The sequence below is a fragment of the Adiantum capillus-veneris genome, chromosome 16, assembly GCF_014529385.1.
Source record: "Adiantum capillus-veneris isolate H3 chromosome 16, ASM1452938v2, whole genome shotgun sequence".
NCBI classification, from domain to species: domain Eukaryota; kingdom Viridiplantae; phylum Streptophyta; class Polypodiopsida; order Polypodiales; family Pteridaceae; genus Adiantum; species Adiantum capillus-veneris.
The window spans coordinates 42,319,234-42,337,572 of NC_140946.1; the positions used below are offsets into that span (position 1 = coordinate 42,319,234).

General features: G+C 46.4%; 1 protein-coding gene and 1 pseudogene across 1 annotated transcript; one reads left to right on the plus strand and one right to left on the minus strand.

Moving 5' to 3' along the window:
• Positions 1–11,968: 11,968 nt before the first annotated feature.
• LOC147438911 (uncharacterized) lies at positions 11,969–12,740 on the plus strand. The gene is made up of 2 exons (XM_086484215.1): positions 11,969–12,203; positions 12,397–12,740. Exons 1-2 carry the CDS (start codon positions 12,190–12,192, stop codon positions 12,653–12,655), a joined length of 273 nt encoding a protein of 90 aa, XP_086340341.1. The 5' UTR covers positions 11,969–12,189; the 3' UTR covers positions 12,656–12,740.
• Positions 12,741–13,526: 786 nt separating this feature from the next.
• LOC147438912 (uncharacterized) lies at positions 13,527–15,878 on the minus strand (annotated as a pseudogene).
• Between the last annotated feature and the right edge of the window lie 2,461 nt (positions 15,879–18,339).

An 18,339-nucleotide genomic window follows, 5' to 3' on the forward strand; every position in this document is an offset into this window, starting at 1 on the left:
ATGACTTCTTTACCTGTGGAGAGCTCGAAGGGGGTGTAGCCAGTGCTGCTATGGATGGAGTTGTTGTAGTGGAATTCCAGGACGTCCATGTATTCGGACCAGTCCTTCTGATCTGCCTTGACGTAGCTGCGGATGTAGTCTTCAATGCCTTGGTTGACTCTTTCAGTTTGACCATCGGTTTCTGGGTGGTAGGCGGAGGAGAAGCGGAGCTGGGTGCCTAGCAGCTTGAAGAGCTCGCGCCAGAGGTCGCTGAGGAAGCGGGTGTCGCGATCAGAAACTATGGCTAAGGGGAGGCCGTGGTATTTGAAGACTTTGGCGAAGAAGTGTTTGGCGACTTGGTAGGCGGTGACGGGAGGCTTTGCAGGTATGAAGTGGGCTTGCTTGGTGAAGTAGTCGACGACCACCATGATGGTAGTGTGGCCGTGGGAGGGGGGGAGGTCGACGATGAAGTCCATACTTACCATGTCCCAAGGCCGGGAGGGTGTTGGCATGGGGTGGAGGAGGCCAGCAGGCTTGACTCTTTGAGCTTTGACCAGTTGACAGGTTGGGCAGGTGCGCACGTAGTCGATTACGTCGTCCTTCATTTTTGGCCACATGTAGTGTTGATGGAGTTTGTCATAAGATCTCTTCTGGCCACCATGTCCAGTTAGCTTGTAGTCATGAGCCTCCCACATGAGGTCTTTCTTTAGCTCTGGATCATTAGGGATGTAGATTTTTCCATGCGTGTAGAAGAGGTTATCTTTGACTTCAAAGAGACCCACTGCCGCTTTCCCAGAGATGTGGTCGTTGAGCATGCGGAGGACAGCAGGATCAGCTTTTTGAGCGTCGAGGATGCGTTGGCGTAGGGTGCTGGTTGCTGTGGAGATGGTTGTGAGGGTGGGCATTCGACTGAGGGCATCTGGCATGACATTTGTGGTTCCTGGTTTGTGAATGATGTCGATGTCGTACTCTACCAGTGTATCTTGCCACCTGGCTTGCTTGGGTGTGAGTTTTGGTTGTGTCTGGAAGTACTTGAGGGATATATTATCTGATTAGACCTTTGTGTGCTTGTCTTGGACATAGTGTCGCCACTTTCGGAGGTAGTGGACGACAGCGAGCATTTCCTTCTCATGGGTGGTCCATCTTGTCTCTACATCGGTGAATTTGTGGGATTCATAGGCGATGGGTTGACTCTCTTGCATGAGGACCCCACCAATGGCGCCATCGGAGGCATCAGTGTGAACTTCAAAGGGTTTGGTGAAGTCAGGTAGTCGGAGGACGGGGGTACTACACATGGCTATCTTCAGGTTTTCAAAGGCTTCTTCTTCTCTGGAGGTCCACTGAAAGGGTTTGTGGCCTTTGGTTATCTCTGTAAGTGGGGCCGCAATCTTGCTGAAGTCGCGGATGAAGCGGCGGGTGTACTGACAGAAACCCACAAACTCTCGGACTTCTTTGATGGATGTCGGTGGAGCCCACTTGATGACAGCGTTGACTTTCTTGGGGTCCACCATAATCCCTTCTGACGTGACGATGAAGCCAAGGAACTCGATTTTCTGGACAGCGAACTCACACTTCTCCAGCTTGGCATAAAGTTGGTGTTCCCGGAGGCGCTGGAGTACTGCGGCGACATGCTTCTGGTGCTCTTCTAAGGTTTTGTTGTAAATGAGCAAATCATCGATGTAAGTGATTAAGTAGTCGTCAATCATGTCGCGGAAACTGTCATGGATGATTCTGCAGAAAGTGCCCGGACCGCCAGTGAGACCGAACCCCAGGACCATCCATTCCCAGGAGCCGTAGCGTGTGCGGAAGGCAGTCTTCGGGATGTCTTTAGAGGCGATTCGGACTTGGTGATAGCCTGAGCGGAGGTCGATGCGCGTGAAGTATTGGGCACCCTGTAGTCTGTCCAGAAGATCTTCCATGAGGGGAACTGGGTACCTGTTCTTGATAGTTATTTTGTTGAGGGCCCGATAATCCACGCATAGTCGCATCGAACCGTCTTTCTTCTTGACAAAGAGGACTGGGGCCCCAAAAGGAGAGCTGCTGGGCCGAATGAAACCTTGATCCTCTAATTCTTGGAGTTGCTTCTTGAGCTCTTTGAGCTCGGTGTCGTTCATGCAGTAGGGGGCCTTTGCTGGAGGTGTGCTTCCTGGGAGGAGGTCAATTTCATGTTGAATTTGACGTGGAGGGGGTGGGTCGGGGGGAAGTTCTGGAGGCATGACATCCTTGTACTTCTGGAGGATGGGGGTAAGGGAGGGGTCACCCACTTTGGCCTGCTCGATGGTGATGGAGTTGATTCTTGCTGTGGGCTGTTCCTTTGCTTGCATGATGCAGAGGTGAACCTGAGCTCCTTTCTTGAGGGCCCGCTCTGCTTGCTTTGCACTCATTAGGTTGAGTCTGGGGGAAGATGTCTCTGGGACCTTTTGTTTGCCTTTCATCGCTGCCAATTGAGCAGGGTCTTGGCGGTTGATGGGAGGGGGATGGTTTGAAGATGCGCCTGGCGGGTGAAAGCTTGCTGCGTTGTGAGTCTGGCGCCTTGGACGGTCACTGCTTTGCCTTGATTATTCAGGAGTAATTGGTCCACCTTCATGCATAGGAGTGCAATGAGGTACTTGTCGTTGAAGGAGAGACCAATGATTGCCTCAAAGTCGTCCATTGGGGCCACTATGAAGTCAAGGCGACATGTGAATTCACCCATCTCGATCCTGACTTGACGGGCTGCCTTTACATTGCTATCCTTTCCGTGGGCGAACTTGACTGTAGTTTCATTCACGGTGGTGAGGCGTAGGCCCAGGCGAGCGGCGCACTGCGGGGATAGAAAGTTGTGTGTAGCGCCTGAGTCTACCATGATCCATTGTTACTGGGGTCCGATTGTTGCCTGGACATATAAGTTCTGAATGTCCGTTATCGCCGCTGCCATGCATTGCGGGTGGAGGGAAACTGCTCCAAACCGAAGTTGTTGGTCAGCAGCAGGGTTATCCACTTCTTCGATTCTTCTTTGGGGGGGGGGAGGGTGGTTCTTCTATTACGATGGTGTTGGCCCTGCTAGATGAGGCTGATGCCTGATTTCTCTTGCGGACACATGCGTAGTTGGGTCCATGAGCAATCCTGCAGTCGCTGCATCAGACGCGATCAGGGTGCGGGTTGTTATTGTTGCCGTTGTAAGTATTGGAGGCAAAACTGTTGGGTGTGGGGTTGTAAGAATTGCTCGCAAAGACGCTGCGTGGGATTAAGGCGCCATTTCCGCGGCCTAATCCCGGGTTGAAATTGGGTGGTGGTGGGCGGGTTGCTTCTGTTATTGTGTACAAATCCGCGGCCTTGCCCGGTGGGTGGGTTAGGCCAGTTGTTGGGGGCAAAATTGTTGGGGCGAGGGTTATTTGGAGGCAAACCTGGTGTGGGGTTTGTGTCGCGTAGCTTTTTTGCCATATTGGCGGCCACTTCCCAGGTGTTGGGATTCTGTTTTTCTACCTCTCGACGGGCCCAGGGCTTAAGGCCGTACAGGAACCCATGTAGCCTGTCTGCTGTGTGCATCAATAGGAGTTGGAGCATGAGTCGATGGTATTTGACAATGTATTCTGATATGTGGCCGTCCTGGCGTAGATCGCGCCACGAATCTCTGATTTTGTTGCCCTCGTTCTCTGGGACAAAGTAGCTGAGCATGTCTCTTTGTAGGTCCTCTCAGTCCTCCCAACGCTCTGATTGTTGTTCAGTGAGGAACCATACATAGGCGTCGTCGGTTAGAAAGGTTTTGGCCACTTGCACATATTTGCGTCTGCCTATGTTGTTCCACTGCATGTAGTTTTCTACCTCGCTGAACCACTTGTTGAGTTCCAGTGAGGTGCGGTTGCCTTTGTATTTCCCTGGGGGGACTGGGTTTGAATTTTCCCAGTCTGTTTTTGTCTTCTAGATGTCTGTCAGGGCTGTAGTAGCGTCTTTCACTTTGATCATCCTGATAATATTCGTCTTCGGGTCACGGTCGTCTTTGTGTGTTACGCCGCGTGTTCACATTACTGGTGCCTGGTCGGTCTTCGTATCGCTGGCCCAGCTGTGTTTGAATCACGTCGCCCAGGTTAGCCGACATCAAGTTGATCTGTTGTTCCACGGAGGCCATGATGCGGACCTCCAGTCTCCTTTCTATTGTGTCTTGGGCATCTTGTCGTGTCTTCGTTTCCTTCTTCTTCTTATCCTTCTTATTCAGATCAGGCTCGGTTCTGTATCCGTCATCATATTCTTGATCTCCAGCCATTTCTGTATTTTGTGGCCGAAGCTGAAAAGAAAACTCAAAAATGTCGAAAACTGAAAAACTACGAGAAAACGGCTTGAAAACGTTGAAAAACTATGAAACAGTGCGAAACGGGGTCCACAACGACGAAAACCGTGAAAAACGGCTCAAAAACGATGAAAACCGGTCCCAAACGGTGTAAGACGGAGCAAAACGAGGTAAAACGTTGAAAAACGATGGGGAACGTGGAGAAACGCGTCAAAACGGGCCAAGAATGCGGAGAACGCAGTGAAAACGAGGCGAAACGCGGGTCAAACAAGGCAAAACGGTGAAAATTGTGGGGAACGTGGAGAAAACGCAAGGAACGGGGCAAAACGGGGCAATCACGCGAGGGACGTGGTGAAACGGGGCAAAACGTGGCAACACGGGCCAAGAACGCGGAGGAAACGTAGAAAAACGAGGCAGACAGGCCGAAAACGTGGTGACAACCACGGGCCACGAGCCGACGTCGGGTCGGCGGGGACTCGAGCCGAAGCTCTGATACCAAGTGTGATGCCCTCGTTCGGGGCGTCGCGAAAAAGGGGCCGCGCCGGCTCACCTGCGATGCAAACGGGACCTGCAGGCAAGCAAACGCACATACAAGAACGCAACTTGAAAACTGAACGCAAGAGGGACACGAGAGTGAGGGACGTGAATGAATGATCAATATCATAAGAAAGTGCCGAATACAAGGGACGTAAGTAATCACATGAAAACGGGGCTGGCAAGTTGGAGAAAGTGGCACATACTTCCCTTATAGAAACTATCTTAAGAGACCTAAAAGATCTATCCGACGAGGAGAGTTGAACTCGAGACCTGTTATGCAATAAGAGAATTTTAACGTCGTAAGAAACTATCTTAAGAGATTTTAAGATCTATCTGATGAGGAGTGTTGAACTCAAGACCTTTTATTCAAGAGGGAAATGGCATAACCAATCTACCACACTTGAGAGAGAGAGAGAGAGAGAGAGAGAGAGAGGCGCCTAATGCATGTTCGAACACCACGATTTTTACATGCATTCTTGCATTCGGGTCGTAATAAAATATCAAACTGGCTTTCCTTTTACATTCCAAGACATCTACAACTCAGATGGAACAAGTGCGCCTAATGCACGTTCGAACACCACGATTTTTACATGCATTCTTGCATTCGGGTCGTAATAAAATATCAAACTGGCTTTCCTTTTACATTCCAAGACATCTACAACTCAGATGGAACAAGTGATAAAATCACGAGACCTACCAATATATAAAGGGTTACCTACCAAATATATAAAGGTTTATTGAGCCAAAGCAAGGTTATATAGCTTGCTCTTAGAGCCGAGTCCCTTAAATTATTTCCCTTAATAATATAAGTGGTATTAGGCTCTTTAATTCTTCAAATTTTGGTCCTATTAACGCTACTAGTAAAACGGCGTCGTCTTCGACGACGGTATGACCACTCTAATTACTCTCAAGTTTTTCACTCTTGACAAATTTCAAAAAAAGATCAAGAAAATTTCTCTCTCTCTCTCTCTCTCTCTCTCTCTCTCTCTCTCTCTCTCAATCACACCCGACCACGTCAATCAACTTCAAAATTGAAGCGATCTTGCATTCGTCTTCCCTAGATTTGTGAGTGGATTTGTCGCCGCTCGGCGTTTAGTGAGAACAAAATAGATGAAGCTGACAGGTAGTTGATTGCCAGCTTGGTTCTTGCATGTATATGTGTGCATGCAAGCATGCGCGGCTGCTTCAAAGTGTGCGGCAGCATTGTTCAACAACTTCAGGTAGCTCACCGTAGCTGAGACAGTGTTCGCAAAAACTGTGTCTCAACTTAATATCGTGCCATTCTCAATTTAAAAAATGTCGGTTGAGGGCAAGGAAAAAGGTGAAACCTTGTCCCAAAAAAGATAAAAATAGTGCAAAACCCCGAAAAATAAACGTAATTTATTTAAATTTCCTCCGACAGTGTTCCAAAAGAGAGAGCGAGAGGCCCCTTATTGATGATGTTGATGATAATCTCTCTCTCTCTCTCTCTCTCTCTCTCTCTCTCTCTCTCTCTCTCTCTCTCTCTCTCCCCCCCCAATGAAGACGTTAATATACCATGACAATGTGTTGTGCGTGCATCACTCGAGACCGTCCCAACTTCTTAGCAACTTCGATCTGACCCTATCCCTCCTTCCCTCCGTCGGCTCGTCTTGCCCAATCTAGCTGGCACAAATATATTGGGGGAGCAGGACGCGAAGGTGTAGAGGAGCTTGAATTCCTTGCTCTGAAGCAGCGAAATTGGCACGATATAAAGCTGAGGCATTTTTCCCGAACGCTATCCGACTCCAAGCCCTAAACCTCTCTCTCTCTCGTCATGAAATTGAAATTGAAACTGGCAAGGTATTATACAAAATATTTTCCCTTGAATTTTCAAGATAAAATTTTATAAAATTACGTTATTTTTTTTGGATTTTTGCACTGTTTTTCTCTATTTCGGGGTGGAATTTATCCTTGCTCTGAAGCTGCACGCACGCACGATATAAAGCTGAGTCTGAGCGTCTCTCTCTCTCTCTCTCTCTCTCTCTCTCTCTCTCTCTCTCTCTCTCTCTCTCTCTCTCTCTCTCTCGCACGTCATGAAACTGAAATTGAAACCAGCGTGGTATTAAGCTGAGACGCATTTTTTACGAAACCAAGGACTCCAGGAAATTGAAAACAGCACAATATTAAGTTGAGACGTATTTTTTCATGAAACCAAGGACTCCAGATAGGACGCCGGAGACAGGTCTGACGCCGGAGAGAGACTCGGGAGACTGTATGACGCGACACAGAGAGAGAGAGAGAGAGAGAGAGAGAGAGAGAGAGAGAGAGAGGCTGAGAGCTGTGCATAGTAGTCCTGGCTTCTTCTCTCTCTCTCTCTCTCTCTCTCTCTCTCTCTCTCTCTCTCTCTCTCTCTCTCTTATTGCACGTGCTCTTTGTAGATTCTCTCATGCTTGCACTCTCCGTTTTGCTCAGTGCACACCAGCGGGATGAATCTCCTTCAGACACATGTTCGGGGGAGGGGGCCGGAATCCCTTCCCCCAGTATAATTGTATAGATATATAAAAAAATCTTACTTTATGTAACATAAAAACCTTCAAATTTAACCAATTTACCGCTTACATGAGATTTACCTCTAAATTTTAAGTTTGAAGGTGAGAAAACCTTGGATCGAAAACTCGCATGACAAATACACGGCTTCTTGGCCCCTATGCAATTGAAGTTGGACAACATGATAATGAGGCATGGGTGTTGAACGTGCACGCCCTCGACACCCACGGCACCGTTGATCCCCTTGGATGCTTAGAGTGTCGCTGGGAAATTTACAATGAAATATAAAAAAATGTTACTATGTGTAGCATAAAAACCTTCAAATTTTTCCAATTCATCTCTAAAATTTTTCGAGCACTGGTGGGCGACTCAGCTCGCTCCCTGCCTCAAAGGTAAGAGGAGAATCAAGAGACATGAGGGGCTCAAAAAAAACCTAGGTTTAGTGTAATCCCACCTGCATGAGTTACCTCTAAATTTTAAATTTGAAGATGGGAAAACTAATATAAAATGTTTTACTGTAGCCAACCTTCAAATTTGCCTCTAAATTTGTTTTCAAATGCATTCAACAGAAAAAAAATCGAGTACTCGACGTGGGGACTCATCGCTCGTTCTTCATCTGTTGCAACATGCCAGAACCTCCAAAGGAGCAAGAGCAGTCAACACTGATTGGGAAAGCAGAGCATCAAGAGATAGTGGAGAGAGAGAGAGAGAGAGAGAGAGAGAGAGAGAGGCTACTGCGACCTCTGGCTATATAGGTTGATCCCCGTGTTTGCTCGCTCTTTCTCTCTCGCAACCTGCAGTCACGACTCGGAGAGAGAGAGAGAGAGAGAGAGAGAGAGAGAGAGAGAGCGATTGATGCTACCGCGTTGCTTCACCTGCTACGGCCGTGTTACATCATCTGGTGCGACCGCGTTGCATCGCAACGTTGATCACATTGACAACAAAAGCGGTCGCGTTGCATTGATACGACCTCTTGCAGCATTGCCATTCTTGCAGACGCGCAATAGCAGGCCCGGTTGCACGTGCGCAACAGCTAGCTCGGCCCTTCTTGCAGGCCTTGATAGACTTCCCTTTGAACTCGAGAGTACAACGTGCGAGTTGTGCTCCTTGAATCCACAGCCATGGTACTTGGTGATGCCCAAGGCATACTACTATCCTATGTCATGCTCTACGTTTTCTACGACTACTTCACCAACGTCGACATCGTTGCGGCTTGCATCTTTGTGTCCTCCATCATCGCACTCCCCAACATCTTTCATAAGCGTGTTGCGCTTGCACACAGTACTGCCATCGTCTGCATCACCACCCTGGCTTAACACCCCCACATGGATTTCATGTTTCCCATCAAACTTTTCGCCACTACCATCATTGCCGCAGCGTGCTCGCAATCCTCCTTCCCATGCCTAGACAGGCCCGCGATCAGGTATTATATGTCATGGGACTTATGCAACAGACAGTTTGTCCCCCCCTCCCCTTCTAGCACCTTCTAGCTCTGCTTATGTGCAGGCCCATCCACATACCAACTTATCAGAGCTTAAGAGCCGCATCTCGCATGTGTTACGCACACGCTCTCTTTCTCTCTCTCGCACCCTCGGCTTGCAGCAACTGCCTCTATCTCTCTCTCTCTTGGGATAGTTTTCTGCGGCGTGAAAATTCTCTTCTTCTTCTTCTTCTGTCCTGCAGCGTCCTGATTCTCTCTCTCTCTCTCTCTCTCTCTCTCTCGGGATGTAGGCTGCAGATGTTGGTTCTGATCTATCTGGCGTGCGCAAGGCTTGAAGAATTGCGCTCTCTCTCTCTCTCTCTCTCTCTCTCTCTCTCGGCATGTAGGCTGCAAATGTTGGTTCTAATCTCTTTGGCGCGCGCAAGGCTTGAAGAACTGCGCACATCTCTCTCTCTCTCTCTCTCTCTCTCATGGGATGTAGGCTGCAGATGTAAGTTCTCACTCTGGCGTGCGGGAGGCTTGAAGAACTGCGCACGTGAAATAAATTTTGAAGGCTAACTGCGCAGGTGAAATAAATTTTGAAGGTCGCCTGTCGTTTCACCTCTCCGTCCCCCATATAAAATCTCTCTCATTGACTTGCCGGATGCACCTAAGAGCGCCATGTGTCAAGTGAAGGGGGGGGGGCGCGGGGGGGATCCCTCCCTCCCCCTTTTACAGGATTATGAAATGCTCTTGTGTCCAGCTTGAGCTAAAGTAAAGGAAAGACTCAAAACATGAATTTTGATATGTCAGACGTCTTTCCTTGCATCCCCAAATAACGGAAAACCCCAATATCAAATGCACTACTCCAAATAAAGAGGTTATCCACTAAATACAACTACATTCAAAAGGATATTGTATGACATCCTTTAGTAGCACTTTCTAAAGATCACAAATCTTTCTAATTTATGCCGAGAGCTAGTGATAATCATCTCTCTCTCTCTCTCTCTCTCTCTCTCTCTCTCTCTCTCTTGCTCGTGCACGTCGAACCCTAACCTTGTCTACAGCTTCCCTTCTCTCTCGTCAAACCCTAACCTTGCCTGCAGCAACTGCTGGGTGCATGGCTGCTCCATAATTTCGCCCACCCACCTCGCCAAGGCAACCTCGCAGCCTTGCAACCCATCGCCCTGCAACCCCGCTCTACTCTATGAACCCGCTCTGTGTACTTGGCTCTGTGTATCCCGCTCTGCAATTGGCACATCCCTATTTCCTCCTCGCTCTGCAGTCGACAGATCTTGCCCTGCAATCGGCACATCCCTATTTCCTCCTCGCTCTGCAGTCGACAAATCCCGCCAATCAAGTTTACATCACAAGGGAGGTTTCTCGCGTAGTGAAGGGATAATCGACGGGCGCACACAGTCCCATACAACAAATCTGTGTTGTAGGTTCCATGGCAGAATGCAAAGGAGTACCCCCGACACCAAGACGTACTCGATTCTTTGTGGTCCCCCTCGGGTGGATTCGTTGGACCGCATCCAAGCCGAACTCAAGGAATTGAAGGTAGAGAATGCCGAGCTCAAAATGCACCTCACCACCCTCGAAGCCAGACTCCAATCTCTCGAATCTCAGAAACAAGCAGACACAAATCGCATTTTAGCCAAGGCCAAGGAGGTAGAGCACACATTTACCCAAAATGTGGCCTCATTAGCCACTCAAATTCAAGAGAATGTTGCCGATGTCTCCTTCAAAGTGGAGGAGTGCTTGCAGGAGTGTTGCCATCGCGAAGGTCTTGCATTGACCGTTCGCATTGGTGGCTTGCCCTCCACTTGGTGGGAAGAGGGCAACAACTTTCCTAACACACTAGTCAAGCTCAACGAGGCCATCCAACCCTTCAATACCTTGACCATTGAGTGCGTACACCGTGACCACCGCACCAACCAAGGGAGCCTTGTCTTCAAAACCAAAGAGGACCGCACGGCACTCCTAAAACAAACTCACCTTCTAAAGGGTACAACTATCTGGATTAGTAAAGCTCTAACGCCCATGCAACTCAAGATGAAGAAACAAGAGTTGCAAAAGTAAGAGAAGCACGGGCTGCAGGTAAATGGGCCGTCTATCGTGGTGGTAGAGCCATCATTGAGGAGTTTCGGGCACAAAAAGCCCCACAGCATTCTCTTGGATACTCTCCCCCCCCCCCCTTTTTTTTCCCATAGCCACCTTCATCACATAAGCGATATGTGTTGCATTTTTTATGTAAACACCCCCAACAACTTTTCTTCCCCCTCACTTTTCTTTCTTGTCACACTTGCCTTGGCTGTTGTAAATTTGACACCCTCTTTGTTAGAGGAGGCCCTCCCATGGGTCATATTTGACCTCCGAGGACGATAATAAATCTCTCTCTCTCTCTCTCTCTCTCTCTCTCACACACACGTGCGCGTGCACGTCGAGTATGGAATAATGTAAACCCAAAATCTTTTTGAAACTTGCAATTTATATAGTGAAGTGCTACATCCAATCTTCCTTTTGGGCACCTTACATAAGAGTAGTGTTTATATCAAAGAAACAATGTTGAGTGATAAAACAAAGCCTTAGCTCTATTGCCTTCCAAACCCCTTGAGATACATTGTCTAAGTGCACTTGCATGACGCTTCACGTACCCAATGAGTCCAACTTGCATAGCGAGTTAAGACCTAAGGATAGGTTGATGCTTTATGTATCGCATCGCAATGATTCTAAAAAGTGTTTGGAATCTTTACTTACTAGGGTAGAGGTGCCAATTTAGAGACGCCCAAGATGAGGGCTCATGTAACTAGTCCAAAAATCATCAAAAACTACATTTGGATACATGGGCTAGTAGGCCACTTGACCCTCTACATATGGAAGTAAATTTGTGCCAAAACAGTGCCAGCTAGACCTTGCAATTCTCATTTTTTTAAAACTAGTGTAATAAAATTTGGAGTGGGTGAGAGAACTGTACTGTCCCTTGGTACGTGTCTGCTGAGCACAGGAGAGTGAAATGGCAGTTATCGGAGGAAACCACCTTGGGACTCAAAACTGAGCGTCAATTTTCCCATAAGCCGCTTTTAATTCACCCAAGATTTAACTCTTGTGCTTCAGTTGTGGTATGTTGGTGCTCGTCAGTCGTCCCTGCTCGGCTGGGCATTGCTCGTCACAATCTGCTCGACGTCACTGTGGGGCTGGGCAGAGCTTCTGCGTGCGACGCCATCTTCTAGCCTAACTTCCCTCTCGCCCCCTTCTCAATGCTCGCATCTCGCCCCCTTCTCAATGCTCGTCTTGAAGCCTGCTGCCTTGTTATGTTGCACGTCAGTCAAAAGGATGGAGGCTCCATTTTCTGCATGCTTAGAAGATGCCGTTGAGACTCGTACAATTTCAGCTGAGTTCGATGATGCACTGCCGGATTCCCACTATTCTGGTGGTCTTCTAGAGCATTCAAATTTATTTGGCCACCGATGAGCTGATGGCATCCCAGGGGTGAGTAGTGCAAGGTTGTTACACTTGCTGGTTGTGTGTGTGACTTTCTTGTTTAGAATTCAAAGCTCTTGCATGCTTCATTGAGGTTGCTTTTAACATGCAGCTATTTATTCTGCGAGGGCCATGCTTCTATTTTTGCTATTTGGTGAAATGAAACATCAGCTTTGTCAATTAAGCACTGTTTGCAATGCAGAAGCTTGGCAGGAACATTCATACGTCCGCAAACACCCAATGCCCCCAAGCATTCAACAAGGCCAATCGATTTGAGGTTCAGTGTTGTATGTCCATTTGCATCAACCTTCCCAGAGCTCGAGTCTCCTGTGGCAGCAGACGCTACAAGCAAAATAGCTAGGATCGGCACCGTACCCCACAGAGTTCTCTTTGATGAAGATGAGCTTTTCATCCTCGATTGCACCGCATTGAGAGGGATTACGGATTTGAAGCATCACTGAAAGAGGGGGGCTGCAAGCAAGAAGTCCAGGACAGGGAAGGAGGAGCTCCTTAGCGGCATAGCTGTGAGGGTTTGTGGGCGCTTTATGAGCCATTTTGGTGTGAATCCCCTTCACTTCTGCTCGTGTCCTTGTCGAAGCCACGACCAGCTCCTGCTGATGATGAAGCCTTGTACTGACCTGCTCGATACAACCACAAAAGCAAGCTCGGGGCATCCACATAAGGAAGCAAGAGCTGCTGCAAATGCTCCAGCCCCTTCCTCCACATCCTAGTTGTTCCATGTATACAAGATTATCAACTGGTATGTAGCAGCAACTTCAACAATTTCTTGCACTTGTTAGGTACTTGACCATGCAGTAATTCTGATATTTGTTTTTTCTGCCCCATGCCTCGTTTTTTTGCAGGTTTAGGGTGCTCTAGAAGCTATCGCAATTCTCATTAACCATGTAACACCTGTGGTCATGACACCGACAAAGTGAGTGAGAATTCCTCACTCACTCAGCAATTGTACTCCCATGGAAAGCATGATATTATTTGCATTAACTTTAAGATAACTGTTTGACTGATTTAAAAAAACTATGACATTGTTGACATTGTAGTCTTGTCTCTGAACAACACTTAAAAGAGTGTAGATTGGGAGATGACATTGCAAATCTTGTATGTGAAGATACAAAAAGGCAAGGCTAGCGTAGCATGTAGCTTCAAACCTTCAAGAGATAGAAAACGACAAACTTGCTAGAGTAAGTTGCAGCTTCAAAACTTCAGGAGTTACAAAACCTGCTAGAGTAAGTTGTACTTTAAGTACTTAAAGTAAAACCGCCAAAAAAACTATTTAGATCTTCCTTGTAGTGTTTGGCAAAGTTTCTAGTTGAACTAGCTTTGTGCTTGTTGTCGAGCGCTTCTGAGTTTTCCATTCGTAGTCTCCTTCTGAGAGCATGGTAGGGTTGGTATATGTGTAGTGGTCGAAGGAGTAAACCTTGTGTGGTCCCTTGCTCCCAAATTACAGCTCGCAATCTTTTTTCAAAAAGAGTTTGTTGTGCGTCCCATGCCTTTTTGGACTCTTTAGCCTGAGCTGCATCCTCTTTCTGTTGTTTCCGTGTTGCCTTATCTGCAAGAGTTTGCCTTCGCTTTTGCTCCTTCTCTACCTTTTTCTGGTCCTTTGCTTTTGCTATCTCGTCTTTTCGTGCATTCTTGGCCTTCATAGTGTCGATGTACTGCGATGAAGTGAGTATGAGACTATTGGTGTAGTCAACGAAAGCCTCTCGAGGTGCTCTTTGAATTGAAGCTTCTCTCATTGGGACTTGCAAGAGGTTAATGATACGTCCTTTCTCTATGGAATCCTTTTGGCTACCTTTGTTATGCCCATTCTCGTTGCTGTATCTCCTAATTTGATGGGTTGGCAACTGGTTTCCCTCTTTCGCATTGCTTGTCGTTTCTTGTACATGGTTTGGATAGTGTAGTGCATTGGGTATGTTACCATTTGTTGCAGTTGCATCTTGCATGTGAAGCTCTGAACTGTAATCTTCTTCTCGGAGCAAATCCATGAAGCTAATTGTTTGAGAAGTCTCATGTGAATGATCCTCCGGGGTTGTAATGTGGCTAGTGTCGACTATGTACCCTTCTTGAATGTAATCATGTTGACCACCTCCATCTTGAGCACTGCCAAGGTGTTCTAGGTTCGCCATGATGTTCAAAGCATGGACTGCTTCTTCTTCAATGTCTTCCCTTACTGGCGTATTTGGAACCTGATACAAATTGTCCTCCTCGATTCCTTCCTCCTCGTTTGCCATTTCTCTCTCTGTACTAATGCACATGCATGGCGTTGCAGGCTGTGTTGTCTAGAGGCCAGATTCCTGTTGTCCTGAAGCCTGCCTTGATGTTGTGCTCATTCAAAGATAGTTGTATTGCTTTTGATGCAATGGCAGCAAGCTCTCTCTTGCTTGCTTGAGATGAAGCTGTCTGATGCTGCCAAGCTTGTCTTTGTTTCCAGAAATTTACCTTCAAAGACTTAAAAACAGAGACATCCAATGGTTGCAATTTGTGTGAAGTGTGGGCTGGTAAGGTAAGAATGTCGATGCCGGCATGATAGGCTTTGCTTACAACCGCCAGTGACACGTGACTACCATGCCTATCTAAAATGAGCAAATGTCGATTCTGCAATCCCACGTCCTGACCTATGCATTTTTTGAAATGCTCAATCCAAGCTTGAAATAATTCTCCAGTCATCCATGCTTTCTTTTGCATTGCCATGGCTGCGCCTTCTTCACAGTCTTCAATGTAGTTGCCAATCATACGGCTGCCCTTGAATATGTAGAAAGAGGGAATGGCTTGTCCGGCTGCATTGACGCAACATAAGACAGTGAGCCACTCCCTTGAGTCACACGTGAGGCCATACACTGACCTCGTACCTTTCCTTGCGAGAATCTTTATTCCCTTATCTCGTGATCCTTGGAATCCTGTCTCATCAGCATTCCATATGTTGGTAGGTGGATAGCTACTTTCTGAGTAAAGCTTCTCTAAGTTATCATAGAGACTTTTGACTATATTTGGGCGAAACCTTGTAGCTCTTGATTGATCCAAACCTTCACAAACTCGAAATACAAGCTCCGGATGTCGCCTTTGAAAACCATCCCACCAACTCCTTCCTGGAATGCCGTTGGTGAAGAGTGTTTCCCGTGTTTGACAAAGTTCTGCAACTTTCAACTTTACATCTACTACAGCTACCCCATAACCTGAATGAGACTTTTTGAATATCCACTCTAGTAGCAAAGCTTCTTCTTCCTCCGAGAGGATGGTGGGAGGGCCTTTTCGTTTCTTTTGGGTTCGACCTTCTTCCCAATTGATTATTGCAGACTTACTCATCCCATACAACATGGAGCATTTGTGCAGTGAGAGACCTTGGTCACGAGCACGGAGAGCTTTGGCCATGTCCTGAGCTGTCCATGAAAGAGTGGTACGCCTTTTTGGTTGTGTAGCTTCTATCTCCTTTGTTTGCTCATTGTTGTTGTCATCTATTGACTTTGTTAGAGTGGTTGATGCTGGAGGTGAGGGTTTGGGAAATGTTGCCTTTGTTTGAAGCGCTAGAGGTGGTGTTTTACTGATTTTAGAGTGAAACTTCCTCTTTCTCTTGTTGCTCCGAGCATGTTGTATTGATGGTGATGTAACTGTGGTTTTCCTTGCTGATGATGTTTGGGCATGGCTGCTGGTTCGTGTGCCTCTTACCATTCTATTTGTTTTAAAACAAAAGTTATTATATTAGAGTCAAACAAACTGTCTTTATACATTACATTGAAAACTAATGAAAATGATTATGATTAAAAACACGGTTGTTAGCTTACCTTTTGGAGTTAACTCAAGAAAGAATATCAGTCCTCAAACTCTTTGAGAAGATGTGAATAGTCTCTCACCGAAAACTTTTTCTTAGGAGGTGGGGGAGAAGTGCGCTTGGGACTTGCAGCTCGCTTCTCGATTAAGGTTGACGAGTAGGAAGTTGCTGTTGATGAGGAAGCCTTGGGTGATATGAATGGGGCTTTTTTGCGTTGAACTTTGCAGAGGAAAACTGGCATCACATGTACGCGTCCGCAACAACATACACGTCCACCATGCTTGTGAATTAATAGAGATGTGCAGAGTAAATTTTCAAGTTGTGGATGTCTTTCTAGCAAACAACCCTTACACTCACAGGGTGCCTTACACTCACAGGGTGCTACTGAAGCCATAAGTTGTCATAGAATAAAGCTTGCAGAAGCATGCCAGGTATGTGTAGCAGGTTTACTCCTTGAGAGTGTTGGTGTGTGTAGCAGGTGTACTACTTGTGAGTGCTGGTTTGTGGAGCAGGTGTAGATCTTGTGGGTGTTGGCTGTTGGCAATGAGTGTATTGCTGAGCAGGAGGTGTAAAATGTGAGGGCTGGTTGCTGGAGGTGAGTGTATTGTTGCTGACAGTGTGAGGTCTTGTGCCAGGACAGTTTGCTGGACTAAATACACAGCTTGAGTTCATCTGAGCTATTGCTTAGTGGCTTAATGAGCAGGCATTTTCCCCTGGTTGTAATGGATGAGTGTGTTAATGGGGATCGTTGGACTGAATTCAACATGTCGTTTTTTATTTGATATGATAAGTGTACAAGGTATTTTCATGACGGTGTGTTGTGTGTGTCATCATTTGTAGAATTGCTCTTTAATGCATGCTGGAAGTATGATAGCCAATTGCTGACAAGCTGCTACTTAACTGTTGTGCAGGTCCATGATAAAAAGGGAAGGGCGCTTGCTCCATTTGTAGAAAGGGATGCGATGAGAAAAGAAAGACAAGCCCGCCAGTTGTAGAAAAGGAAAAGCTTAGTGTTAAATTAATAGTTCTCCTTGTATGGAAAAATAGACACGTTGTAAAAAGTGTCTCTCTTTTGGGACAAAAATGTATCTTTAAATAGTAGTACTAACGTGTGTCTCTATTCTGGGCCCCATACTTTTACTGGCACCTCTACCCTAGTTGAGACTCATGCATGTGGCGATACGACTAGACATTATCGTCTTGTAATTGCAATTGTTGTTCTTGATATGAACATACCTTTCCTATCTGATGCATCTTGAGCTTTAGCATCTTAAGAGAGTCATCAATCTCACCTCATTAAGCTTTTACTCGTGGCTTATTCTACCATATAGGGTTTCATTTCCTCATTACATTTTATGTTTTAGTTGGGTGGGACTGTGAGTCCCTTCTAGATAACAAGTGGCATTTTAGCTTCTCCATTCATCTAATTTTCTTCTCTAACATGTAATTACTAAATTGAACTTTTTGGTTGCTTGTTTGGAGCCTACATCTAAACTAACATAATATGGTGGAAGGGGGAGCCCTTTACATGTGTTGAAATTTACGACATGAAGATTAAATTTCAAAACTGAGAGAAATCCCTGTGCACGTGATAAAGAGAGAGAGAGAAAAAAAAGAGAGAGACCGTCGAAAGCGACCGGTTGTACTAGTTACTTCTACATCATCATTACTCCAAGCCACTATAGTGGCTTTTAGAGATACTTTGGTAGAAAGCATTACAATCATGTTATTGCATAAACGCATAAGCAGATATAGCAAAATTTTATAGCACATGTTCGTAGATTCCTATTCACACCTTTTGCTTTTCCCAAATTCTTTGGTGATATTATAACATACATCCCTTTATAATGTTGTTTGTTTTGTGCTTGCAACAATGGTTCAAAATGAGCTTGAAATGTGAATCAAAAAACATTACATCGTGGACTTTGATAAGTTGAGACTGAGAGTCGATTGAACAAAAAGGTTAAGGTAACCAATCTTTTAAGAGATGCTATGGACCGACAAGGATGGTGTTTACGAAAGTTTTGCCTTAGCTTAGCCTTGAGCCGACTCAAATATGAGACTAGCCAGCCGAAAAGCATGGTAAAGGGAAAAAAACAAGCAAAGTATACAAGAAAATGGTTTTGAAATCTCTCTCTCTCTCTCTCTCTCACTCTCTCTTTTCGTGTGTGTGTGTGTCTCCCGCCTGCCACCCCTCTCTCTCAATGTCTCCTCCCCCTCCTCTCTCGCTCTCTCGCTCGGGATAGTTTCCTACGACATTAAAATTCTCTTCTTCTTCTTCTTCTTCTTTCTTGCCCTTGCCTTCCCTCCCCAAAGTGAGCCCCCCCCCCCCCCCCCCTCTCTCTCTCTCTCTCTCTCTAC